The 27,651-nt window shown below is 40.5% G+C and overlaps 1 protein-coding gene across 1 annotated transcript; it reads left to right on the top strand.

Moving 5' to 3' along the window:
* Positions 1-866: 866 nt before the first annotated feature.
* CA2 (carbonic anhydrase 2) lies at positions 867-19,478 on the top strand. Its single transcript, XM_002759040.7, has 7 exons — positions 867-979; positions 2,065-2,262; positions 11,507-11,625; positions 12,132-12,224; positions 13,485-13,547; positions 15,161-15,316; positions 18,664-19,478. Exons 1-7 carry the CDS (start codon positions 946-948, stop codon positions 18,781-18,783), a joined length of 783 nt encoding a protein of 260 aa, XP_002759086.1. The 5' UTR covers positions 867-945; the 3' UTR covers positions 18,784-19,478.
* Positions 19,479-27,651: the final 8,173 nt, after the last annotated feature.

Raw genomic sequence — 27,651 nt, 5'->3', positions numbered from 1 at the left:
TGCTTCTGAGAAAAGTGATTTGCTAAAAGTTTTGGTTATTTTAAATCAATATGTACTCAACTAGGACGTCTCCTCACCCACGTTAATTTTTTAAAGAGAAGGAAAGTAGAAGATGAGCACTTCATGTGAGGCTCTGCCAGCCTACGAGGAAATGCAATCCTCCAGGCTCGCCCGAGCGTGGGCTGCGGCAGAGAGGACCCTGGCGCCTCTGTCTTGCTTTATTCCACGGCGGTGCAGCAGAGGGCGCGTGGCTCTCAGCGCTCAGTGCAGCGCGCTCCCCGCGCCTGAAGGATCGTATCCCTATTTGCCCCAAGGTCATAGCTCCGAACTAGCTTGCCAGCCCCAGGCCGGGGAACCCAGAAAGGGTGCCCTTCGGGCTGGAGACCCCGGCGCAGGTGGGGCGGGAGGGCTCCGGGGCCAGGAGACAGATCACAATGGGGACAGGGGATGATAGGCGCCAGGGGCCCGGGGCCCGAGCCGTCCCCGCCGCCGCCCGAGAGGGGGATGGGGTGCGCGTAGACGCTCCGCGGCCCCAGTCGGACGGAGGAGCCCAGGAGCCACCGCAGCCACCGCAGCCGCCGCGCGCCTAAACCGAGAGCGCCGAATCTCGCTGCCAGCTCAGGACACCCGGGCCGCGGGCCGAGGGGAACCGGGCAGCGGGAGAGGAGCCCCGGAGCCCAGCCGAGCGCCGGCCGAGAGGGCGTTTTCCCCGCCCCCGGCGCCCGGCCCGCCCCGAGCGCCGGGAGATCACCTCCGCCCGTCACCTCCTCCCCTGTCGCCCAGGTCCACCCGGGCCCCCTCCCCCGGGCCGCCCCCGAGCACGAAGTTGGCGGGAGCCTATAAAAGCCGGTGCCGGCGCGACCCGCGGACACACAGTGCAGGCGCCCGAGCCGCCGCCGCTAGACCGGTGCCGATTCCTGCCCTGCCCCGACCGCCGGCGCGACCATGTCCCATCACTGGGGGTACGGCAAGCACAACGGTGAGTGCCGGCGGAAGCCGGCGCGGCGGAGCCCGGAGCGCCGAGCCCCGAGCCCAGTTGCCGGCCCGGGGCCCGCAGCGCCCGCACCTGCTGTTGACCGCGGCCGCGGGGAGCGCTGGAGACTCAGGTGCGCCCTGGACGCTCGCTCAGCCCTCGGCTCCCCCGCGCCGGGGATTCCCCCCTCTCCCCAGCTGCGAGGCCACTGTCGAGGAATCCCCGCGTCCGCCCGAGGCGCGCAGGACCCGAGAGAGGGGAGACGCAGCGTGGCCGCGGGATCCGAGGACAGTCCCTCCCGGTTCCCGAGCCTGGAATCGTTTTAACCGGACGTAGGAAGAGGCGGGGAAGGGTTGTAACGGAAAATTCTAGTTGTTGATCGCAGAGAAATTAAGAGGCCCCCTTCCCCCGCCCCCCTACACACTCCTCCAGCTTCAGCACCACCTGTGGCTAAGGCGCTGATTACCAGCTGTCCCGGGGCATTTACCGGTGCTGGTTTGAATCCATAACACTGATTTCCGAGTTTTTCCGTCGGGCACCAAGAATTGGGTTTTATCTTGGCCTCAGATCTGGTTCTCTGGAGCCAGCGGAGCAGAGAGGCACGCGTCTGGCGCAGCTTGCGCATCTTTGGAGGGGTGTGGGGCTTCCCAGGTAGTGGCGACCCTGTGGGTTAAAGGAGCGGTGGGCCCGGGCCTGGGCGGTGAGGAAGGGATCCGGACCTGCTTGAATGTCTTAAGTGAGCTTGCATATCCCAAATCCCAACCACAAGTCCTGACGTTAGTGTCTGCCCAAGTTCAGTTGCTGAATTTCAGTAAAACGATCATTAAAATAGCTAATATTTATATGGTACTCAGTGATCTAAGAGCTTTACCTATATCTATTCTAATTCTCACAGCGACATTTATGAAGTAGATTTCTAATTATACCATATTACAAATGTAGAAACTGAAGCACAGATTACGTGTTTTCCCAAAGTTTACCCCACTTTGGAACTGAGCAGCCTAGCTCCAGAATGATTGCTCTTCTCTAGGGGTCTGGGTGTAACTTTCCCCACAGTGAAGGATTCACATGCCTTGTCTTCTTTTCCCCAGGACCTGAACACTGGCATAAGGATTTCCCCATTGCCAAAGGAGAGCGCCAGTCCCCTGTTGACATCGACACTCATACAGCCAAGTATGACCCTTCCCTGAAGCCTCTGTCTGTTTCCTATGACCAAGCAACTTCCTGGAGGATCCTCAACAATGGTCATTCTTTCAACGTGGAGTTTGATGACTCTCAGGACAAAGCAGGTCAGTGTTTAGAAAACAGCCTGTGTCTTTTAGCCTGTAGCTGTTTTCCAAGCTTAATGAAGGAGCCAGGAACAGTGGTGGGAACCCTCTTAATAATACAGTTTGTCTCAGGACTCAAGGATGCCATGCTGATCATCTTCATTAGGTCTCAGATTCTGAGAAGTAGGCTAATTAGTTGGAAGTGTCCTGGGGCCGTTTCTCCCCTGTAAAATTACTGGCTTCTATGTAGGGCATTGAATAACTGCGATATAGCTGTGAAAAGTCACAAAAGGCAAAGTCTCCTAGCAATAAACATCAGTAATGATGAGATTTGCACTAATTGAACTTTTAAGATTGTAAAATATTTGTCTTCCAGAGCTGATGTGTGTCCGTTAAAAAGTATATCTTAGTGAGCTTTATCTTTAAGGTAGCATCGAGAAGAGTAACGAAAATGTGCCAATTTAAAATACTGAAATTCTTGGAAAATGTTATACTTCTGAGTATTTCTTAGTATTGGGCTAGTGTGATAAAGATGGCAGCATATTTTGATATCTACTCGGAAACTCATTCCACAAATGAAGATGTTTTAGAGTTGGTGGACATACCTGGCCCATTACTGACAAAACTTATTGCCATCTTTATTTGTAATACAGCTGTTTACAGGATGCTCACTGAAAAAAAACAGAGAGAGAGAAAAAAAAAAAAGAAAGAGAAAAGAAAAAATGCTGCTTTAAAAAAAAAATCTCTCTTTTGAAACGAGAACAATCCCATTCAGACATAGTAACTGCCTTCTTCACTCAGCAGTTAATTTAATTGCCAGTGCCCTATTTTCCTGAGTGCTTTTCTCTAAACGTCATTGAATGAAATGGTGCTGCAAACATTCTGTTTGGTGATGGTGTGGGAGTGAGGAGAGTGGTGGAACAAAATGAGAAAGTTTTGGAGTAGTGACCTATGCTACTAATATATTATATAACATGTAATCATAATCATTTTAGTCAGGTTGACTCTTCTTTGTCAGCAGCTATACAATATAGTCAGCTCAGTTTTGAAAATAAAAATTTTCCCTCCTTTCAACTTTAAAAAAATGTATAAACATCTGGCTTTCTGAAATGGTGATTCTGGAAGACAATTCAATGGAAGGATAATATGGAGGTCATATGAGAAATGTTTTCAACCTACCTGTGACTGCCTGTGTGCACCCCTCACTGGTACACACATACACACATACACACACATGCTCACTCTGGCATTGTATCATGATTTATTAGAATCAAGTAAAGGTACATTGAAGAGAGTTCAGTGATTCTGCTACATTGCTTTCCCAAGCATTCTTCTCACTCCAAAGAAACAGGTCTCATTTAATTAAACAATTTTTTGTCTAGTAAAAAATACTGTATATTGGCTGGGTTCGGTGGCTGTAATCCCCGCACTTTGGGAGGCCGAGGTGGGCAGATCACCTGAGGTCGGGAGTTTGAGACCAGCCTGACCAACAGGGAGAAACCACATCTCTACTAAAAACACAAAATTAGCCAGGCGTGGTGGTGCATGCCTGTAATCTTAGCTACTCGGGAGGAGCAGCCTTGGGACGCTGAGGCAGGAGAATCACTTGAACCTGTGAGGCAGAGGTTGTGGTGAGCTGATTGCGCCATTGTACTCCAGCCTGGGCAACAAGAGTGGAACTCCATCTCAAAAAAAACAAATACTTGTATTTATAACACAAGGCCAAAGGTCTCAAGGTATTACACATACAGAAAGTATACCATAAAATTTCATGTTTAGTCATTTAAAAACAAAAGAAAGTGAGCTAGTTTAGTCTGTAGCTGTACCTTTTTAAAGAGCCACAGTGATGTCATTGTTTTCAATGATGTAATGTCTACCAAAGTGTGTATCTCATTGGATGCTACATAGAAATTGGATGCTTTAGTCTTTTTTGGAACAATGAATAAATAAATCTCCAACAAATGAAAGCAGATGAGGTTCTTTATAGTCCTTAAAAAATGGATAGTGAAATAAATTATTCCAGTAATATATATTACTGTAAAGTGGGTTTCAGTATATGGTCTGGTGGTTATCTGCAGAGTCTGGAGTCAGGGAAAGCTGGATTTGAGTTCTGGCTTTGCCGACGACTAGCTCAGAGACTTTGGGAGTAATACTGTCTAGGTTTTAGTTGTTTTAAACTGTAAAGTTGGAGTAGCAATAGTATCTGCCACAGTGGAAGGATGAAGTGGGACAGTATATGTAAAGCACCTTGCCTAGTGCCTGGCACATAACAGTTCCTCAATAAAAGACCTCTGTTGTTGTCACAACTGTCACAACTGTCAATCCTTCGACTGTCTCTGTTAGACAATTGCTGTAGATGTTTTACTGAGATAAGATTTCTGAATAAATTTTTCCTTTAATAGCTTTGAGATTAATTCCCTTCATTTGATGGTATTTTAAAATTTAATTTTACATTTTCTGAAACATGCTGTGTATCATACTGAATATGTACTTATTTTATGTATGAAGTTATTATATAGTTATATTTTTTACCATGAATCTGTTAAACTTTGATGGATTTCTCCATAAGCAGTAACTAATTAGATCTAGCTACATTTTTCCCAGCTATTTCTTCTGGAGAGTAATGCATACATTTTTAAAGAAGTTGGCCATGTTTAGATTGTGAAACAGATGAAAACCACGGGGTTTAGATAGGAGATCCCACCCAGGCCTTTAGAGACACATGTATTATCCACCTAGTTCTTCTACAGAAAGTCATTACTAACACTAACTAAATGCATGGTAAGGTAAGCATCATGAAAGCTGAGCGGAGGCCTGGTCCCTCTCCTGTTCTCAAGAGCCCATGCTGGAAATACCTAAAGTAGAAAGACATGGAAATAGTCGACCCTGACTGCTACTTCGGTAAGTGCAGAAAGGAAGTATTCCATGGAAACGTGAAGGAGGCTTAACAGTCTAACTGCATAGACTGGAAATACATAACAGGAAAGACTTTCCAGGGTAAATAAAGCTTATGTTCAGGCTTGAAGGATTTTATTTCTTGGATGAGAGTCCAGGCAAAGGGAAATAGGAAATACCAGGGGGCTTAAGAGAGCACAGTATGTGTGCTAGAAAGGCAAGAAGGTATACTAAAAGCAAGGGTCAGGAAGGACTTGCCCTCCTTTATAGGTGAAAGATTCCTTTGCAATTTTACTTATCTATTCCACATTTTCAGTTACATTAGTTAAAAAGGATGCAGAATATATTAAAATGTCAGTATTAAGGAAAAAGATATCAACAGAATAAATTTTGAGAAATCATACCATGTGGGGAGCCAGCCTCAATGGCTCATGCCTGTAGTCCCAGCACTTTGGGAGGCCAAGGTGGGTGGATCACTTGAGGTCAGGAGTTCAAGACCGGCTTGGCTGATGCCATGAAACTCCATCTCTACTAAAAATACAAAAAATTAGCCGGGTGTGGTGGTATGCTACTGTAATCCTAGCTACTCCAGAGGCTGAGGCAGAAGAATCGCTTGAACCCAAGAGGTGGAGGTTGCAATGAGCAAAGACTGCTCACTGCACTCCAGCCTGGGTGACAGAGTGAGACTCCGCACCTCCCCCAAAAAAATCATATCATGTGGAAAAACACTCTTTATATATATATATATATATTTCTTTTTAAATAAAACAATCCTAGACTCTCAAAGCCAGAACAAAGAGTAGAGATACTCTGGTTAAACCCACTTAAAATAAACATGAAGAAACAGAAGCCGAAGCGTTTAAATAACTTACTCAGTTGTCTCCTTGCTAGTTTGCTGGAAGGACTAAATAGCAATCACTTAAAGATAGAATTTGAATAAGAATATTTGAAGGATAACCATATTTAATATTTAGTTTGTACATGCCATGCTTTTAAAAAACTGGCATTCTTTTCTGTACACTTAAGTCAAAAAGTTGTTTACTTTAGTCAATTTTCAAAAGTCAACAGTTTAACATCTGTATTAGGAGTTATTTTTGTGGTGATAACCTTTTTAGATGTCCTGTGTCTCTTATTTCCTCCATTTAAATGCAGCTTATTTACCTTTCTTTTTTGCCTCAATGATATTTCAGCCTTCTAGAACTTCTCATAGATAGACATTTTCCAATATGCTTTAAAAATTCTCTTTTATCCAAACTTAAGTACTTGGGTATCAGAAACTGAGCAGGTTGACTTTATTGCTGATTTCAGCTTGAAAGAACTTTTTGAAACTGTGGAGTTAATAGAATTTAACTAGAAGCTTGGGTTAGAGCTCTCATCAATCTTCTAAATTCCTTTGAAAATAAGCCACCTTAAATTCACCTTAAGTTAATGAAAAATTGCTAATCCTTTTAGGTTTTTAAAAAACTTATTAAAAAATAACTCTCCCTGCTCGAGATGTTTTATTAATGGCCTTATCTGGGAGAAAAGAATAGTAGTCAAATTATTAACTCCTGCTAACTTATTAACTTTTATTAAGGAGTTTAATACTGTCCTGCTTTCTTGCAAAGTTAGGGACAAATATTGATAGCCAATGCCAGAATTATTAAGCCAACCCTTATGTAAGTCTTACATAATTTCTGTTTTTTAGAAATTAGAATTTTTTTTAACTGTTTGTTACTTGAAGAAAAGAGTGAAGGAAGCTGGATGAGTTTACCTGTGCTCATTTTAAGTGACCCATTGTCTGTATAACATAATGGATCTTCATACATGGATCCTGCTTGACTTTCGGGGACTTGCTTTTGAAGCTTTAAAAGTTTTCTTCTGCAGCAGTCCTAAGTTAAAAGAAACAAACAAATGAAACAACAAATGAAAGGGCTTGCCATGCACACAGTTAATGGTGTCAGCAGAACCCTAAATATTTAGGAACCGGACCAGCGTATTCTAAACACTGTAGGTAATGATAGTTGCATCAAAATGTCTTCTTTTTGTGCTCCTACACATTTGCCATGTAGCTTAAACTACAACTTCTGTTGAATTTCGACTGTTTACTCTAACGAAAGTGACAGCTAAATGTCTTATTGCTTTAAAATAAATGGAATACGTGTATCTTTGTTCCAAGATTTGTCTAATCCTAAGGCACGTAGCCCTAGAATTATTGGCTGTTGCCAACGGGCAAAACAGTAATGCATGATATTAAAATGTTCAGGTTATTTATAGAAAAAAATGGTTCTGAAAATGCCATGTTTTCTCTAGAATTAATCATTTGCTTCATTAAAGGGAATTCACTTAGATTTTAGTTTTAAACTAAAGATTATTGAGAATAGTTTATTTATATTTTGGACTTAAGAGAAACTGTTGACATTCATTAAGGTCTTTAGTCTGTTACTTCAGTGCATCTTAATTTAGTAGGAAGTGATTAGGGAGAAAAAATGAAAAAATATTAAATTTTCAGTTTTTAATTTGTATAATAATGTGATTCATTTCAATATTATTGGAGCTCTTATTTTTCACAAAAAGCAATTCATATGATTTCCTCAAATAATATGTATAGGAAGACAGATTATTCTGTAATATTACACTTAGTGTTTGGTTTGTGTTATTGGCAGAGTATGTATAACTGATGACAGATCATGAAAATTAAATTGGCTGGAGCTCTTGGTGTTGAGATTCGAATTTTAATTAAATATGAGGGGTCTTGAAAAACATTAGAGTAGAAAACTGTACTTGTCTCCATCTCTTATGGAATACATTTCTGGGGCACAATAAACCATTAACTCTTTCAAGCACCACTGCTATGGCTGGATTTTACAGAGAAAATATATGAGGTCAGCAATTTCTGTTATTTTTTAAACATTATTTTTACATTAGAAAATAGATTTCCTTTTAAACTGCAACCATTTAGAAAATGGCATGTAGTCATTTAAATAAATAAGTAGATCCAGAATATAGCATGAAGTCCCTAACTTAAACCAAAATGTTATCTTTTATGTTTCTCAAATAAAAAGTTTGAGTTTATAGCAATTTACTATAACAATGTTTTTGAAGGAATTCATTGACTACACTCCATGCTAAGAGTTTGCCAGAATTGCTGCCTCCTGTAGCAAGTAAACTTTAAAGATTTAATAACTTTTTCTAGTTACAGTGGGTTTCTAATCTTCTATAGCAACAAGTTTTACTTTAATAGGGGCTAAAACAGGTATCTGGTGATAATAGATTAGCACTGAATGTGTTTAATCATTGAGCCCAGAGCATGTTTTTTGTTTTAAGTGTTAGCTGTTAGCAAGCATTGTTTAATAAAAGTTTGCACATGCTCTTGCCTAATTCTAAATGTTCTTAGAAATAAATAAAGTAATATGAAATTTTAAGATTTGTAAGAGAGAGAATAAGAGTAAGAAATAGCAATAAATTTTATTCTCTTTAAAATGTAAGATCCTGCTATGATTCTTCATTGGGGAGAAAAAAGATACATTTAAAAAATTGGTTATCTCAGATACTTATATGATTTTATTTAATTAGTTTTACCACTTAGTAGAATTAATGATGTTACAAATTGATAGCTTTAAAGAGTTGTTATGAAGGATTTTTTCAGTATTAATTTATTTTATAAACATTTATTTTTAAGGGTATATTATTAAAAAAAGGGATTTTTTTCCATTTTTTTTAAAAGTCTAGAATTAGAGGCTAATATTTCCATATAGAATTATCAGGAAACAAATAAACTGTTATAATAAGTTGTGTTTGTGTTCCAAGAGGTGTGACTTTGTTGTAATACATCCAAATTCATGTTTCTTAGCAGATCTGTAACATAACACCATTTATCATTCTTTCTGTTTTCATTCTCCTTTTTTTCTTCTGGCCTATTAAAGCAGATCTGGCAGCCAGAGGTTGCTTTGGGAACCATAGAAAGGCCGCACAGCTTAAATATCTTCACAGAAATCTTTAACTTTGAATAGATGAATGGGTGTTGCTACCATGTAAGCATATTTAGGTGAAACTCAGTGAAAAAATCTTGTTGTACAGAAGTTATCCCTTTGTAATGAGCCAAAGTAATTTTGGGCTCATTATTTTATGGAATTATATAGTAAAGCTAACAAAATACATTTACAGAAACAGATGTTTAAATTTCAGAAAAATAAAATATAAATTGTGGAACCAAACTACTTTTAAAAGCTTTTGAAAATATTGGTCAAATCCAATTAATACATATAAAGTTAGGTACTAAGTTTCTTGGTGGATGGGAGAAAGAGTGATTTCACACTATTTTAATCCTCTGTCAAGACACAACTTAATAATTATGTACAGTTGGTAGCCCAAGGATGTGATTTTTATTACTCATTTTGCTTAACAAAGTTACATTAATGGCAGAATAGCGGAATCATAGTGTAACTGGAGCAGGGTGCAGGGGCTTAGCTCCCTCCCCGAGCTCGCCAAAGATATAACCTGGGGACGGGAGCAGAGCTGCGGGGAAGTGTCCCAAAGAACACTTCCAGTTCTCGGATTCTATGTTCCCCTGATGTGCCCAGGTCCTTGGCCTCTCTTGCCCCAGGAATGGGGAAAAGGGCCCCAGAGGTGCACTGAGCTTACTGTTTGCATAAATATCGTAGACCCAAAGAGGTTTACAAAGAGCAATTTATTAGGCAGAGAGAGAGAGAAAGAGAGAGACGGAGAGAGCTCTCACGCTGCCATGGGAGGGGATCCAGGGGAGGAATCCCTTTAGGTAAAGAGCAGCGGGTTTTTAACCTTGGAGTTATTCCCGTCCTATTCATGTTCTCATCCAATGAGAGGGGTTCTTTTAAACTTCCTCTGGAGTGACTGATCTTCGACTTTGATACTGGATTGGCTGTCCGGCCCACAATCAGAGCCCTCTCCTCTCAGGCTTTGTCGGGTAGGGGCTTTTTGGAACAAATAAGCTCATCTGGAATTTCTACCTATCCTGTGGGGGAAAGTCAGACAGAGAAATTTACGTTTGGGATGGGGAAGTGGATAGAGGCAGGGTGCTGGAAAATTCCTGCCTTTGAAACCACACCTCTTGTGGACTTGGTTTTCCTTAACACAGCCCCTCAGTAGGATAGTTATCGAGTTAGAATTTTAAGTTCTTGGAGATAATAGAGCATGTTACACTGCATATAGAAGATGATCCATAAATTATTAATGAAATGTTAGTGATTTAGTGTATCCACTTTACAGATGAGTGAATTAAGGTCGAAAGGCTTAATAAAAATTTTTGGCCAGGTGTGGTTGCCCATGCCTGTAATCCCGGCACTTTAGGAGGCCAAGGTGGACAGATTGCTCAAGCTCAGGAGTTCCAAACCAGCCTGGGCAACAAGGCAAGACTCTGCCTCTACTAAAAATAGAAAAATTAGCTGGACCTGGTGGTGCAAACTTGTAGTCCCAGCGACTTGGGAGGCTGAGGCACGAGAATCACTTGAACCCGGAGGTGGAGATTGCAGTGAGTTGAAATCGCACCACTACACTCCAGCCTGGGCAACATAGCAAGACTCTGTTTCAAAAAAAAAAAATTTAGAGAACAAAGCTAGCCAGCAGCAGTGACAGTCTGTTCACTGTTTGAGCTGCCCTCTAAACAGTGGTAATGGAATGGAGAAAGGTCTGGGCTGGAAATATATGAGCTCTGATTCACATGTTGAGGTGGAAGCTGCAGGTATCTATGAAATCATTCAAATATAGCAGGAAGAGCGAGTTGAGAAATCTGCCCAGGGAGCAATCCTGAGAAATTGCAACATAAGGAAGCCTATATAAGGACAATTGGATTTTGCAATGTTGAGATCAATGGAATACTTATTTCACAAATTTGGGTGTGTAAGAACTGGTATCAGAGGTTGGCAAAGCAGGTTGACTGGCAGCCATGGGACCTTGGTAGAAAACAGGGTCCCACGTTTGCAAATGTATGTAGCAGACCAATTCATTGGCCAGTAGCTGCATGGGCATTGCCTAAATGTTTCACAGAGGGATTATTAGTTTCAGGTAAAATTTTCTCTCTCTGGACCTGAATCTATGACTCTAAAACACAAACCCAGAAAAAGGAATCAGTATACTCAGAAAGAAAGATGTGAAAAGCATCCATTCTCCAGACAACACATGTGAGAAATAAAAACAGGCGAAGTGATTTTGTTCAGCACCATAGACTAAACTTGACTCTGGATTGAATTTTTAGAGTGAAATGTGATTAAAGGCAAACATTTAGTACTATAAAACAGAACTAGAGATGGTAATAGACATGTTTCATGTGCATATGTATGTATGAGTGTATGTGTATGCATATGTATATATGTGAATACAGATACACATGTTACATATATTTTTTAAATTTTAGTTCTCAAGGGAGGACCCCTGGATGGCACTTACAGATTGATTCAGTTTCACTTTCACTGGGGTTCAACTGATGGGCAAGGTTCTGAGCATACTGTGGATAAAAAGAAATATGCTGCTGAGGTAAGATATACTTTTTTTTTCCTAGGGAAAAATGTTTAAAAGTTGATATTTAGCATTAATTTCAAAAGCTTAATTTGTAAATTCAACTCACACCCAGTGAATCACTTCTTTTACAAAGGACCTTCACATTTGCTTTTTATAAGCTTTAATCGTGATATCATACTTAATGCTGCAAAACTTTCTCTACTGTCTCCAAGGCCACCATTTGCAAAAACTAAACAGACTCCAATTGGAGGACCCCGTTTTAACATAAATTTGGAAATAAAATGTGTGCCTTCTGTCAAAACTACGTTTCTTTGTCTTAGAGATGTTGATGAAAACACTTGCTATTACACCAAGAACCATGTGGATAATTAGAATTAAAATGAAAGGAAAGTTTTTATTTAAAATTATCCATATTTGCAATTTCTTAAGTAACCTTTACGACGAGGAAAAGACCATTGGATAAAATCCAATGCCTTTCGTTGTGTAAACCATTCACTGTGGCTTTGTCTCTTTGGCTTTAGCTTCACTTGGTTCACTGGAACACCAAATACGGGGATTTTGGGAAAGCTGCGCAGCAACCTGATGGACTGGCCGTTCTAGGTATTTTTTTGAAGGTTAGTTGATGGCCCAATTATTTTTTTCCTATTTTTAATAAAGAATGACCAGATAGAACATTTGTAACATACAGGACATTCTACAAAAGAGCTTAGGAAATGCTTTTGTCCCTGAAATGTTTTCAAGTTTATCTCCTTTCATATCTGCTAGCTGCAGTGGAGATAAAGGGCAGAAAGACAATAGGAGCTGTATTTATTCAGTACTATTTTGATATAAATATGAAGAACATAAAGAGATCAACTTGGATGACTGCTAGGTGTTTGCTTTCTTTTCATTTAACCTGAAGATAGACAGTACTATATCATGATAAAGTAAGATGAAGTTCTGGAGCGGGGAAGGACAGTGAATTTCAGGCAACAGTGGGACATAACTGTTGAGCTGCCCTCTAACCAGTGGCAAAGGAGAATGGAGAAAGGTCTGTGCTGGAGATTTATGAGCTCTGATTGATATGTTGAGGTGGAAGCTGCAGGTGTCTATGAAATCATCCAAGTACAGCAGGAAGAGGGAGATGAGAAAGCTGCCCAGGGAGCAATCCTAAGAAACTGCAAAATGTAAGGCCTTTAAGACAAGGAGAGAGATGTAAATTAAACTGCTTAAAAGGGGCCAGGCATGGTGGCTTATGCCTGTAATCCCAGCACTTTGGGATGCTAAGGCGAGAGGATAGTTTGAGGCGAGGAGCTCAAGACCAGACTGGGCAACATGGTGCAATTCCATCTCTACAAAACATTTTTAAAATTAGTTGGACATGGTGATGTACACCTGTAGTCCCAGATACTTGGAAGGCCAGGGCAGGCAGATCACTCGAGCCTAGGAGTTTGAGGTTGCAGGGAGCTATGGTCATGCCTGTGCGCTATAGGCTGGGTGACAGAGCCAAGACCCTAAAAAAAAAATGCAAGAGTCAAGAGAGATTTGGGACACTGGAATGCATAAGGAATGCCAAAGAAGAAAAGAAATTATAGAAAGAAGGGAAGACCATAGTGTAAAGTCCTACAAGGAAATCAAGGCAAGCATTTGGGTCACTTTAGTGGATGGTTTCAGGAGTACTATCTCAGTGGAAGCCAAGGCAGATTGAAGATTCAGTGAAAGTAGACCAGTCTATGGTGTCATGTCATCAAGCCAGTACTGATGGGTGTTATGTATAAAGTAGAGGATTTGGGCTCACTATTTGGATGTTTTCTAATAGAGCTACCCAAATTAAAATCAAAACTGGTACAGCACCAACTGGGTGATAGTATCTTGCCCCTTATGTTTTTCTATAGGTTGGCAGTGCTAAACCGGGCCTTCAAAAAGTTGTTGATGTGCTGGATTCCATTAAAACCAAGGTAAAGTTGAATTTTCTATCACCTCCTTGGGGTACCAATTTTCATACTCCATTGGTTTTAGAAATTTCTTTTGATCAGACTCAGCAGTGTCAATGACACATGGTGTTTGGATGAGCAGTTAATAAAGGTTAGAATGTTACTTAAATATTTAGTTAACATTTCTTTAAACAAAAGTTGATCCTAATGCTAGCGTAATTCTATGACTTGTGTTTATTTAATCTTGCTCCCCCATCATTTGAACATCCATATGTAAGAGTTAGAGAATCTTATGACTGCAAGGAGGTTCAGAGATCCTCTTGGCAAATTATTCACTCATTCATACAGCAGATATTTGTTGAATATGTACTATGTGCCAGTCACTTTGCAAACTAGTAGATATAATGGTGAACAAGATAAACAAGGCCCTGTTGCATGGAGATTTCTATTCTATGATCTCTTTGATATATATATATAGATAGATAGATAGATAGATAGATAGATATAGATATCGATTTTTTTTTTTTTTTTGAGATGAAGTCTTGTTCTGTTACCCAGGCTGGAGTGCAGTGGCACGATATTGGCTTACTGCAATATCCACTTCCTGGGTTCAAGAGATTCTCCTGCCAGAGCCTCCCAAGTAGCTGGGATTACAGACATGCATTACCAGGTCCAGCTAACTTTTGTATTTTTAGTAGAGTTGGGGTTTCACCATGTTGGCCAGGCTGGTCTCAAACTCCCAACCTCATGTGATATACCTGCCTTGGCCTCCCAAAGTTCTGGGATTACAGGACTGAGCCACTGTGCCTGGCCTGACCTCTTTGAATGCATCCATCTTGCATTTAAATCCTCTCTACAGCATAGTTGTGTTGAGTTCGTTGAGCATCTGTTTAAGCACTACAGTCACTTCCTGTGATGGGGAACTTATCACCAGGGGCAGCCCTGGCTTTATAAAGCTGATCCTCACATTGAAGAAGCTTTTATCCTCTGAAATGCTCACCTACACCCCTGGCTTGAGCCCTTTGAATTCATAGAATAAACCTGATCTCTCTTCCAATAACCCTACCCTCTCTCTACTCTGTTTTTTTCACCTACCCCAAGCTAATTATCTTTAGTTCTCTATAAGTATTCTCATATAATACCGTTTTTTCTCTTTGCCACCACCTTGTCATTCTTCCAGGAAATCATTTCTGTTTGCTTGAAAAATGTAATGTCCAAAAAGAAATATAGATCTTTGATTCTGATCTAGAGCAAGAAAATCACCTCCTCAGGGCTACCCTATTTCTGCTACTGCAAACTTGAAGTCGCTTCATTTTAGTGGCAGCAGTCTCACTTTAAATACTGAGTGTGATTGGTGAATGGAGAATGTAAGGGATCATTTTAGATAAAAGGCCAAGATGAAAAATGGGTATTTGAAGATAGTTGTTTTTTTTTTTTTTGCTAAGATCTGCTACATATTTTCAAGTCGAATGTCTTCTTTTCTTTTTATTTTGTTTGCCAGTGAATATAGAACCTCTCATTTAAAAAGCGTTTTTGACTCTCAGTGAGGAGTATACCTATATGTGTCTTCTGCTCTCCTGCCTTCCTCCTACTCTGTTGATATGATGGTTTGAACCTGCATATTTTCCTTGTTCTAGGGCAAGAGTGCTGACTTCACTAACTTCGATCCTCGTGGCCTCCTTCCTGAAAGCTTGGATTACTGGACCTACCCAGGCTCACTGACCACCCCTCCTCTTCTGGAAAGTGTGACCTGGATTGTGCTCAAGGAACCCATCAGTGTCAGCAGCGAGCAGGTTGGTTTTCTAATGACAAGTCTGTTTATAGGTGGAAAATTTAGTCAAGGCAGAAGACCCTGGCCTCTGGAGTGAGAGAGACTGAGATGTATTCTTTCTCCTGCTACTTCTGGCTGTGGAAATAGTGCTTTTGACGGTGCTTAGCAAAGAAATAGCATTTGGTAAATCTTTGTTGTTATTAACTATAAACTTAGTTTATTTAGTCTATAAAATTGGAGAGTCATTGTGAAGATTTGATGAGAAGGGTGTCTGCCACCTAATAAATGCCTTTTTTTTTTTGCCAGTTATGGGGAAACCGAGGCTCAGAAAAGTGAGGTTTCACGTTCAAGGTTACATAGGTATCAGTGAATTCCCAGCCTACTGCTCACTCGCATAAGAGCTTTCTGCAGTTTTATTTATATCAGAATGCATTTCTAAATCCTGACAGGTGAGGGTCGTCCCTTGGAGAATATGTATCTATTAAAACTCACTCCAGGTCACTTTAGAGGCTTAGAGCAGATGTTATTACATTTCCAGTACAGCGTAGTGTGTGATGTTCAGGTGATTAATACGGCTTCTAAGTCACTGATGAGTATCCACCAAAGTGGATGCAAATTAATTTTTCCTAGACTTGTCTCTTAGCACACAGTTGAAATGTAGAAAGTGAACATTCCTTAGGATTCAAAAGAGGTTGGATTCTGAATAATTTAAGGAGAGCATTAGGAGCCAACAGTCTTGAAAATGGTAACTATGTGAGTAGTGGTAGTGTGATTTAAACCTACAAAAATGCTGAATAATAGAGGGTTAGAGCTGCAATGTGCAATAGAGATCGTGTTGCCCAACTTTCTCATTTCACTGGCTCGAATCACATTGATCAACAGTCTGAGATGCAAGAAAATTGAAGTGTTTTCCATTCAGCTACCTTGGGACAGAACTGGGTCTGGGAGCAAGGATTCTATTCCTGTGTCCTCCTTTAGAAAATGAGCTTATGAGTACTAAAGATACTACACGTCTTTCTTTAAAGGAAATCTGTATCTAACTGGAAAATTCCTTGTAGTATATAAAGGTGGGTCTAAAAAATAGCATGCTTGTCTGGCATGTCACTTGAAGATTGACCTTATAGTGATAACATATTTGAGCAAGCTTCTTGAAGTTGTAGCATAAGGAAAGATTGTAATGCCACTTCTTTTCATAGATGCAGTGTTTACGTTATAATTTAAAACGTGGATTTTTTTTTCTTCTTTCACTGAGAGCAATCCAACTTTAAAGGAATAGTCTGATATTTAAAGCCATTATAACAAATGGATTTATGGTGTATACTCACCCACAGGCCGAAATACACATATAGATAAGGGCAGTTGAACCTACTGCATTAATCCCTGTGACCTGAGTTTGCTCATTAAAGTTGAAAGTTGTATTAAACTAGTAACGTTAATTGCATATATTAGCAAAATACCAATAGGGCTGTTTTTCATGTCCTGTAACATGGAGTCTGGAGGGAGAGTCATGCTCAGCTCAGGAAGTAAGGGCTCTAGGTCCTCCTCTATCTGATTCCCTTGACTTGGCCCTGCACATTGATGAATTCATCCTCAAGCTGGTTGCAATAGCATTTCGATCATCACATCTATACACAATCACCTCTCAAGGAGGAAATGAATACCTCTTGCACTGGCTCCCTAGAAGCAGAGAATCTTTTCCCTGAAGGCCCCTAGCAAACCTTTCACTTCTCACTGGCTAGAATTGCGTTTCTTGCTCAGTCCCTAGCCAGTCCCTAGGGAATGTGATCACCACAGTCAGTTAAGACCCACAGATTTACCCCCATAAGGCTTACAGGAAGAGGGGCAGGGGGGGAAAGGGTCATGGATTTTAGGTAAGCAATATAAATGGGTCTGCTAATTCTGCTACCTTTATTTTCTATACTCAGGTTCTGCCTCTGTGATGCTAAAGTAATGAGTCAAGTTGACTAATGTGATAGTGTAATTTAACTGGTGCAGTGAGGAACAGAAATCAGTTTTACTGGTTTGATCAAAACTTTGACCTGATTGTACTTTATGTACAAACTCTCATTCAGATTGCTGTAATTCTGTTGTAATAAATCAACCCTGTATGTCCTTAGAATGCTTCCTTGCATTCAGTATCCATAGCTTGCATGTTGTAATATATGTGAATGGAAGGTGGCTTTATGGGAATGATTGAGGGACTATTACTGTACAAAAGAGATCAGGTTAAAGGCTATTGATTTATGGGCTGCTATATTACTGCCCAAACCACCCTTTTTCATTTGAATCAAGTCTTGGCTAGAGGGAGGAGAGTAGCACTTTTTGAGTTCCTTGAAGAAGTAGGAGACTGTTTAAGGGCTGCCTTTATCTCAGTGGTGGCCAGTAAAATCAACCAGTCACAAGGGGTTCTAATGTTAATTACATATATTGGCAAAATACAAGTAGGGCTATGTGGGGTGACGAGCACTCACAGTAGTTTACTAAAATGGTATTTTTAAAACATAGGAAAGTAGAATGATTGAGTGCAAATCCATAGCCTGAGGTAAATTGAACTAGTTAAGGCAAATCAGCCTGGGCAAATTCATTTCTGTGTTTTTGTGTATTTGGAGATACCAGCTCGTCCCTCAGCCCATACAGCCTGCAGGTCCTGACCACTTGATCCAATGGTACAGATGCTGTAGTTTGTCTTCCCTGAGGCAGAAAACAAAGCTTTAATATGGAACTAAAATTTTTATTATTTTAGATCTAAAGGTATGATTTTATAGACTTTTGACATTAGATTTTAAAATTCAAAGCTCACTGAAAATTTTCTTTAAATACGACCCCCACAGATTTCTGTGTTTTGTATAAATTAGCTTGTTAAAGCATGAATACATAATCTATATGTGATTATGTATTTATTAGGAATCAAATTGAATTTTGGTCACTGATGCAACTATACTGTGAATGTGGGGGAATGTATTTTTTGTTTATTTTTGTTTCTGTTTTTTGAGACAGAATCTCGCTCTGTTGCCTAGGCTGGAGTGCAGTGGTGCAATCTCAGTTTTTGCAACCTCTGCCTCCAGGGTTTAAATGATTCTCATGTCCTACCCTCCCAAGTAGCTGGATTACAGGCGTGCCACCACACCCGGCTACATTTTTTGTATTTTTTTTTTTTTTTTTAGTAGAGACAGGGTTTCCCCTTGTTGGCCAGGCTGGTCTCAAACTACTGACCTCAGGTGATCCACCTGCCTCAGCTTTTCAAAGTGCTGGGATTACAGGCATGAGCCACTGCACCTGGCACGGGAATGTATTGAAAGATGTAACATGAGCATATAATTTTATACTATTGTGAAACTTGAATTATCAATGTTTTATTGTGTCTTTTAGATATTGAAATTCCGTAAACTTAACTTCAGTGGGGAGGGTGAACCTGAAGAACTGATGGTGGACAACTGGCGCCCGGCTCAGCCATTGAAGAACAGACAAATCAAGGCTTCCTTCAAATAAGATGGTCCCGTAGCCTGTATCCAAATAATAAATCTTCGGGTGTTTCCCTTTAGCTAAGCACAGATCTACCTTGCTGATTTGGACCCTGGTTGCTTTGTGTCTGGTTTTCTAGAATTTTCATCTCTCATCTGATAGGCTTACTAATAAAATGTGAAGAGCTAGACCAATTGTCATGCTTGACACAACTGCTGTGGCTGGTTGGTGCTTTGTTTAAGGTAGCAGTCTTTCTGTAACAGAATACAGGGTATGGAATAGGAATAAAGTACCTTGACTTTGTTCACAGCATGTAGGGTAATGAGCATTCACAATTGTTCGCTCACATACTACTTTTAAAACATAGGAAAGTAGAATGATTGAGTGCAAATCCATAGCATAAGAAATTGAGCTAGTTAAGGCAAATCAGGTAAAATAGTCATGATTCTATGTAATATAAACCAGAAAAAATAAATGTTCATGATTCCAAGATGTTATATTAAAGAAAAACTTTAAAAATTATTATGTATTTATAGCAAAGTTATCTTAAATATGAATTATGTTGTAATTTAGTGACTTTTGAACTACAGAGATGTAAATGAAATATTATCTGTAAAAATTGTTATAGAGTTGTGATACAGAGTATATTTCCATTCAGATAATATATCATAACAATAAATATTGTATTTTAGATATATTCTCTAATAAAATTCAGAATTCGATTCTGGGTTATTTTATTGTGTACTGAGTGACGGGTAATGCAGTAAGGGAGGAGCAAATGCCTACTTTTACAATTTATAATAATTCCTTATTAGTAATAGCCATCATAATTGGCTTGCTCATAATTGAAGAAGTCTCCATAAAAGGAAAAACTCTGAGGTCATTTACTTAATATGCCAAGTACTGTTTTAAGTGCTTTCTGAGCATTCATGTGATCTTCATGACAGTCCTGTGAAGATGAATCCTGCAAGAGTAATGATGACATTAAAAGTAGTGAGGTAGAGAAGGGGGAGGAGTGTACACACTGAAGCATATAAGCCCCTTGGGAATAAAATAAATAAAAGTTCATTTTATTCAAAAAGGGAATTCAAGTGATACCCAAAAGTGAAAGAATAATTTGAATTTTAAAAAGATAAATTAAGCTGAGCATGGTGGTTCAGTCCTGTAATCCCAGTACTTTGGGAGGCTGAGGCAGGAATTTGCTTGAGGCCAGGAATTTGAGACCAGCCTAGGCCACGTAGCAAGGCCTCTACAAAAAATGTAAAAATTATTCGAGCGTGGTGGTGCCTACCTGCAGTTCTAGCTACTTGGGAATCTGGGGCAGAAGGATCACTTGAGCCTCAGTGTAAGTATTGAGTTGTGAGGTACTATTCTATTCATAATGCTATTTGCTGCCCTTTTGTTTTTTCATTGTGTAATTCATTTGTAGCTATTGTGAGATTTATGCTTTAAGGATATTCTATTTTTGTGTATTTTTAAGGATTTGTTTCATGATTTAGAGCTCCTTTTAGCAGTTCTTTCAGATTTCTCTTCTTCCTGAAGAGCATCAGTTATTCTTAGGTTTGGATGTTCAACAATCTCAAGCTTCTTGGAGGTTTTGTTCATTTTTAAAAATTACTTTGTCTTTGCTGGATTGGGCTTATTGGAAAGCCTCGTCTTCAAGCTCTGAAGTTCTTTCTTCTGCTTGTTTGATTCTACTGCTGAGACTTTTCAGTGCCTTTTGCATTTCTCTAAGTGTGTCCTTGATTTCCAGGAGTTGTGATTGTTTTTTATTTATGCTGTCTTTTTCACTGAAGAATTTTCCTTTCATATCCTGTACCATGTTTCTGATTTCTTTAAGTTGGACTTCACCTTTCTCTGGTGCCTCCTTGATTAACTTAATAATCAACTTTCTGAATTCTCTTTCTACCAGTTTGGAGATTTTGTCTTGGTTTGGATCCATTGCTGGTGATCCGGTATGATCTTTTGGGGGTGTTAAAGATTATTGTTTTGTTCTTTTGTTCTGTTACCGGAATTGTTTCGGTGGTTCCTTCTCATTGGGTAGACTATATCAGAGGGAAGACCTGGGATTCAAATGCTGCTATTCAGATTCTTTTGTCCCATGGGGTGCTCCCTTGATGTGGTATTCTTCCCCTTTCCCTAAAACTGGAGCTTCTTGAGAGCTGAACTGCAGTGACCATTTTTACTTTTCTGGGTCTAGCCACCCAGAGGAGCTACCGGGCTCTGGGCTGGCACTGGTGAGTGTCTGGGAAGAGTCCTGTGATGTGATCTGTCTTCAGGTCTTGCAGCCATGGATACCAGCACCTGTTCCAGTGGAGGTAGCAGGGGAGTGTGCTGGACTCTGTGAGGGCCCCTTGTTGTATTTTGGTTTAGTGCACTGGTTTTGTATTGGTTGGCCTCCAGCCAAGAGGTAGCACTTTCAGGGCATCAGCTGCAATCCTGTAGGGATGATGCAAACATGCCCTAGGGACATACGATTAAGTATTCGGGTTTCTTAGGCAGTGGACAGGACCATAGAGCTTCCAAGAGATTATGATCTTTGTCTTCAGTTAACAGGGTGGGCAGAGAAATACCATCAGGTGGGGGCAGGGATAGGCATGTATGAGCTCAACTCTTCTTGGGCAGGGCTTGCTGTAGCTGCTATGGGGGATGAGGGTGTGGTTCCCAGGCCAACGGAGTTATATTCTCAGGGTGATTATGGCTGCCACTTCTGAGTCATACAGTTCATCAGGGAAGTGGGGGAAAGCTGTCAGTCACAGGCCTTACCAGGCCCCCACACAGACCACAGTCCTAAAGGCCAGTTTCACCCCCACCATGCCCCTCCAGCAGCACCAAGTCTATTTCCAGGCAGCCAGTGACCAGGGCTGAGAACTTGCTCCAGACCACAGGCCTCACTGTTGAGAAAGAAAGCAGACTCACAGTTTTTCAGTGTCTCAGGGAGGCTTCAGTGGTGGTCCAGTTCCTTCAGAGGCTCTGTGAATTCTCTTGGCTTTCCTGGTATAGTTCCTGCAGTAGTTCTTGGAGCAAAAGTTCAAGATGTGAGTCTCCACAGGCTGGTCTGTTCTTTTCAGCAGGAAATGCAAGCTAGTTCTGCCTCCTAACCGCCATTTTTTTTTTTTTTTTTTTTTTTTTGAGACAGAGTCTTTCTCTGTCGCCCAGGCTGGAGTGTGGTGATGCCACCTCGGCTCATGCAACATCTGCTTCCCGGGTGCAAGAAATTCTGCCTCAGTCTCCCGAGTATCTGGGAATACAGGCACAAGCCACCATGCCTGGCTAATCTGTGTGTGTGTGTGTGTGTGTGTGTGTGTGTGTGTGTGTGTGTGTTTTTCAGTAGAGATGGGGTTTCGCCATTTTGGCCAGGCTGGTCTCAAACCCCTGACTTCAGGTGATCTGCCCACCTCAGTCTCCCAAGGTGCTGGGATTACAGGCATGAGCCACCCTGCCTGGCCCTATCCACCATCTTAATAAAAAAAATGCATCATTACTTTTCATCTGGTGTCTTTAACAATTTGTTTTATGAAATAAAACCAAAAAGAACTCTGAAGGTTCTGATACCGAAAGGTTCTTGTTCCACAAATAGGACAGTGCACAATTTCCTCGTGTAGGAAACAGAGATGGGGCAGAGGTGGTCCCTCTGTGGGACTTGTGGGAGAATCTCAACCATTGGCTTCCAGCTGCATGCAGTACCCCTAATGGAGTTACTTCCATAGAACAGCATGGCCCCCCACCAGCAAGGATCTGTTTTTCAAGTATAGATGCCCAGAAAATGGTTTAGGAACAGAAGGGGCCCTCAGTTAACAGGGGCCTGCAGGTGCAAGTGGAGAGAGTGAGTGCAGCACAGTCCTGGGCACCCGCACACTCCAAGCCAGGACCCAGATATTGAAGACATCTTCCACATACCTTTGGTCTTTGGAAGAAAGATTGTCCCTGATGTTTTCAGAGAAGTATTTTTTCCTTCTCTTAGAATAATGATTTTAACATGTTTGGCAGAGGGCAACCTGCCCTCTCAGAAGTGGTCTATTGCTCAGTCATTGGACTATCATTTATTTCCTCTTTTCACTCCACCTGAGTTTCTACTTTCCAGAGAATTCAAGTCCGCATGCCCAGAAAGTTCTGGCAGGCACAGTGATGTCTTTCAGCCTATAGAAATGTGCACAGGACATGTGTAGAATTTCGAATTTTTTTTTTTTTTGGTTTGTGGGTATATGTACACATAGATACACAAATGAAGGTGTGTTTATGATGTGTAAGGTATTTTATACACGGCTACCTTGATGAGCCACCTGGTTCCTTCAGGAGCCAATACTGAAGCAGGATTTACTGTTTCAAATCTTCCTACATGAACTTATAGCCATATATCATCAAAAATAGAAAATTCAAGTATTGTAGAACAATGTAGGCTACAGTTGTCATAAAAAAGAAGTGAGGTTTTGTATCACACAGTGTGCAGCATTTCATGGCCCAAATCCCCATTCACCATCTCTCTCCTTCCCCCCTCAAGGACTCTGAATGTCCCTGGCTGCAGATCCCTGTCTCTGGAGCCTCCCTTGGGCCTCATTTTCTTCTCTATTTCTGACGCAGAGCAATTTACTTCCACCTTCTCTGCCTCCTCCCTCCCAATACACACATACACTCTCAAATGTACACTGAGAAACTCATGCACATGTGAATGCACACACACAGGTGTACATACACATACCTATCTCTTGTTACTGTACCACATTTAGGCATGCTAAAGGATAGCAAAGGAAATTTCCTCCAGTTTCAAAGTCTCTCCATAAAGTGGGCAGGATAATTACAAATATTTATTTTTCTTGACAGCAATCATTTTTGTATTATCTCCCATAGTCTCAGCAAAATAAACGTTATTCCCATTTTTTTTTTTTTTGAGATGAAGTTTGCCCAGGCTGGAGTGTAATGGCAAGATTTTGGCTCACCACAACATCTGCCTCTCGGGTTCAAGCCATTCTCCTGCGTTAGTGTCCCTAGTAGCTAGGATTACAGGCATGCACCACTGCTTTTTTATTTTTAGTAGAAACGGGGTTTCTCCATGTTTGTCAGACTGGTCTCAAACTCCCAACCTCAGGTTATCTGCTCGCCTTGGCCTCCCAAAGTGCTGGGATCACAGGTGTGAGCCACCACCCCGGCCAACATTCTTCCCATCTTATGAATGGAGACTTGGGGGCTCAAAGAGGATAGCAAGTATGCCCCGATCCTATAGCGAATGAGGCAAAAAGGAGATGTGAGCCCAAGCTTTAGTGTTCACGTCCTCTCCGAAACGCCACATGGATGACACTTGATGGCCCAGGGCGTATGTATCAAACCATCCCCCCACTCCCGCCCTTTCGATTAACTGCTGGTTTTGGTGGCCAAACTATAAGGAATAAGGCTCACCAAGCTGGGTCAGCCAGCCTTGTAAGGAGAATATGACAAAGTGAACTGGGCCAGGCTTTGCCCACCACCTGGCTCAGGCAGAGGTTCAACTAGACTTCAGTAGCACACTGAATGAATAGACAAATATGTTTTACATTCAAGTGTAATGAGAAGCACTCTGGAGAGGGATGTTGGTGATGATTGTACAGCCGTGTGAATGTACTTAATACCACCGGACTGAAATTTAAAAATGGTTAAAATGGTAAATTGTATGTTAAATGCATTTTATCACAAATTTTGAAAAAGTCAAATGTAAATGTAATTTACTTTATATTATTGAATGTTTTATCATTTTTTCCCTGTCAGTTGAAAGCAGTCATATTTTGCACACAACAATCCCAAATCTACAAATCTAACTTTAAAAGATGGATAAGACCTTAAATAAGATGGGGCATTGAAATGACCTGGATTTAAGGGTGACGAATGTTGTGGTTGACCACAGTGAGTTTTGGAATTAGATTGTCTAGGTGTAATACCAGGCTTTTTGTCTCTTAGCTGCATGAACTCGGGCCAGTTATTTAGTCTCTTTAAACCTCTATTTCTCATCTGCAAAATGAGGATTATAATACCAGCTAACACATAAGATTCTTTTGAGCTAATCCAACTAAAAGACAAATGATCATGCTTTGAAAGCACTCAAAAAATCCCAACTATGATTAGTTAGGCTTCAACAGTGACTAAAAAGGAAGGTCCTTCAGTATTAGTCTAACTCAAACCAGGCTTCTGCTTGTAAACAGCTAGGAGTGACTTCGTGTGTCATCTTTCCTCTCTTTTCCCTAGCTATAGAACAGTCTTTACTCTGCCTTCTTGAATAATGCCCCCAAAATGCATGCCTTTCCTAATCATTCTGTGAAATATTGAGTATAGGAACGAGTAAATTTTAGATGGACAAATATCTAGCATGTTCTCCATTAGTTTCAAAGGCTAGAAAGCATTTATGCAATCAGAAAACAAAATCCAATTGCTTCCTACTGCGTTGCCTTCCCAAATATATTACAGAGTATATTTTAAAAATGTGTATTGATCAAGTAAGCCATACTTGATTTCCCCTAGTGGAGCCTGTAGAACTATTCCACTGCTCCAGGGCAAGGTGGTTTGAATGCAAACTCCATACTGCCACGATGTCCTCTCTCCCTGCTCTCTTTTGCTTTAATTTCTATTTTTTGGAAGGGAGATGATTAATCTATTTCAGATTGGCATTTTAACTTGTTTTACTTACTGGCCAGTTTTACTTACTGGTGAAATGAATGGATAGCAATTTCTCAGCTTATCTTAGTCTAATGCAATATGAAGAAAAATGTCATATTTGAGGAAAACTATTTTATATGCAGAATTATTATTAATCAGAGATTAATAGGTAAGATAACAGAAACTGATTAAATGAGAATTTTTTTTAATTAAAAGAAGGAATCTAGAATGGGAAATGTGGTTTTTAGAATCTGACTGAGCGGCCTATATTTTAACTGTGTGACCTTGAATGTGTTACTTAACGACTCAGACCTGTTCTTTCATGTATAAAGCGAGGTGAGTGACACATTTCAGAGTCAGTGTGAGAATTAAATGGAAATATGCACAAAGAGCACCAGTGTAGCCTTGCTCATAGTAAATGTTCATTAAATAGTTACTCTTATAAATATACTCAAAATAAGATATATTTTCCAATCAAACAGCAGTCTTACTTAAGGATCATATCCACCTCTTTCTGGCCGACTCAGGTACAGTAAGATGTGGGGTTGGCCAGATGGCTGACGATTAAACACCGGCTTTGCTATCACTTCCAAAGTGGGCTCCAGTTTCCTCATCCCTTCAATGGAAATAATAAAGGTACCTATTTCTTGGGGTTGTTTTGAGGATTTAAAAAGACAACTTAGGTAAAACTCTTAACACTAGTAAATGCTATCCGAGGTTATTAAAAGTTCATTGAATCAACCATACAGAAATTCACTTCATGATGTGGCAAGTGGGTTTTTTTCCAGGTTTCTGGAAATGTATAACCAAATAAGTGAATATATGGTTACCCCCAACAACCACGTTGAATTTTTTTTTACTTCAAAACAAACTTTGGTCATGCTGTAAGCCTAGCGGAATGCCTGATTCATCTGTTTATGACTCAAGAAACACCCACCTCAGAATGGAAGCCATTTAGCAGGTAATGGTCCCTCTGGAATGATAGTTCTTACAATGAGTTTGTGAAGACACGAGTATCTGATGCCTTCCTTGGTAGACAGTGCCGTCAGGGGCTGATAGGCGCCACCATTTATTTCTTCAGCTGATCCTGTAGAGTTCAAAAAGCACTTTTCTTGAGACAGTCCCAAGTATTTTCACAGCCTTTTCTACTGTGCCAGTAGCAAGCACTTAACTGTCTTTGCTTAATTTTCATTTACCTACCTCTCAGGTAAATTTGCCAAGTAATTACAAAATGGTGGCTATAGCCATGAGAACATAATATACGTTTTCTAAAAATGCCACTGTCCTTGAAATCATTAATTTTATATTTGTATAAAAGATCAGAAAGTCAATTTCCATGCAAATCATAAACGTGTATGTTGAGTTTTACGTTTTCAATGTTCCGATCCTACATGACAGACTCGCAGGAAAGCTCTATCTGTGAAAGATTTCTCTCCAGAGATTTCTTAGATCTGAGAGATACGTACATCTATTCAAGAAACATTCCCTGGGCATAATTCGTTATTATTGCCTGCTGATGAAGCAGAAAGTCACAGACATTTCTTGTGGGCAAACTCCAGAGGTGATGGTCCCCTGAAAGATCTCTGGTTCTGTGTCCTCCCATCACTCTTGCTGTCAGTAAGGGAAAGGGAGATCTGCCATTGTCCTGGGGCTGGGGACCCACTCACATCTCTGGTAGCACTGTCATTTTTCCCAGGGCTTCCAGCTGAGCCTTACAGTCACATGGCCTTAGTGCATAGCTCCTTCAATTCACACAAGTTGTGATGCTCTTGAAAAAGGGTTGAGTATAATCCAGAACTGAAAAAATGTGGAAAAAACCCAAATGCCCATCAATCAACAAGTGGATAAACTGTGAAGTGTGTGTGTGTGTACGTGTATATTTATATACACACATATGTATACACAAACACATATATATACACACGTATATATACTTGCATGTATATATACACATGCATCCATACAAAGGAATGAATTAATGGCATTTACAGCAACCTGGATGGGATTGGAGATTATTATTCTAAGTGAAGTAACTTAAAAATAGAAAACCAAACGTACGGTTTTCACTCATAAGTGGGAACTAAGCTATAAGAATGCAAAGGCATAAAAATGACACCATAGACTTTGGGGACTTGGGGAAAAGTGTGAGAGGGGGTGAGGGATAAAAGACTACAAATCGGGTTCAGTGTATATTGCTCGGGTGATGGGTGCACAAAAATCTCACAAATCACCACTAAGAACTTACTCATGTAACTAAATACTGCCTGTTTCCAG

Source organism: Callithrix jacchus, chromosome 16 (genome assembly GCF_049354715.1).
Source record: "Callithrix jacchus isolate 240 chromosome 16, calJac240_pri, whole genome shotgun sequence".
Classification (NCBI taxonomy): Eukaryota; Metazoa; Chordata; class Mammalia; order Primates; family Cebidae; genus Callithrix; species Callithrix jacchus.
Note: the sequence above shows the minus strand (reverse complement) of the source record. Positions and strands in the feature narration are given on the sequence as shown.

Bases quoted from the DNA above. Each gene is read 5' to 3' on its own strand.
- CA2 (XM_002759040.7), top strand. From the start codon at position 946: ATGTCCCATCACTGGGGGTACGGCAAGCACAACG. The intron at 980-2,064 runs GTGAGTGCCGGC...TCTTTTCCCCAG, and splicing joins GGGGTACGGCAAGCACAACG to GACCTGAACACTGGCATAAG. The intron at 13,548-15,160 runs GTAAAGTTGAAT...TCCTTGTTCTAG, and splicing joins TGGATTCCATTAAAACCAAG to GGCAAGAGTGCTGACTTCAC.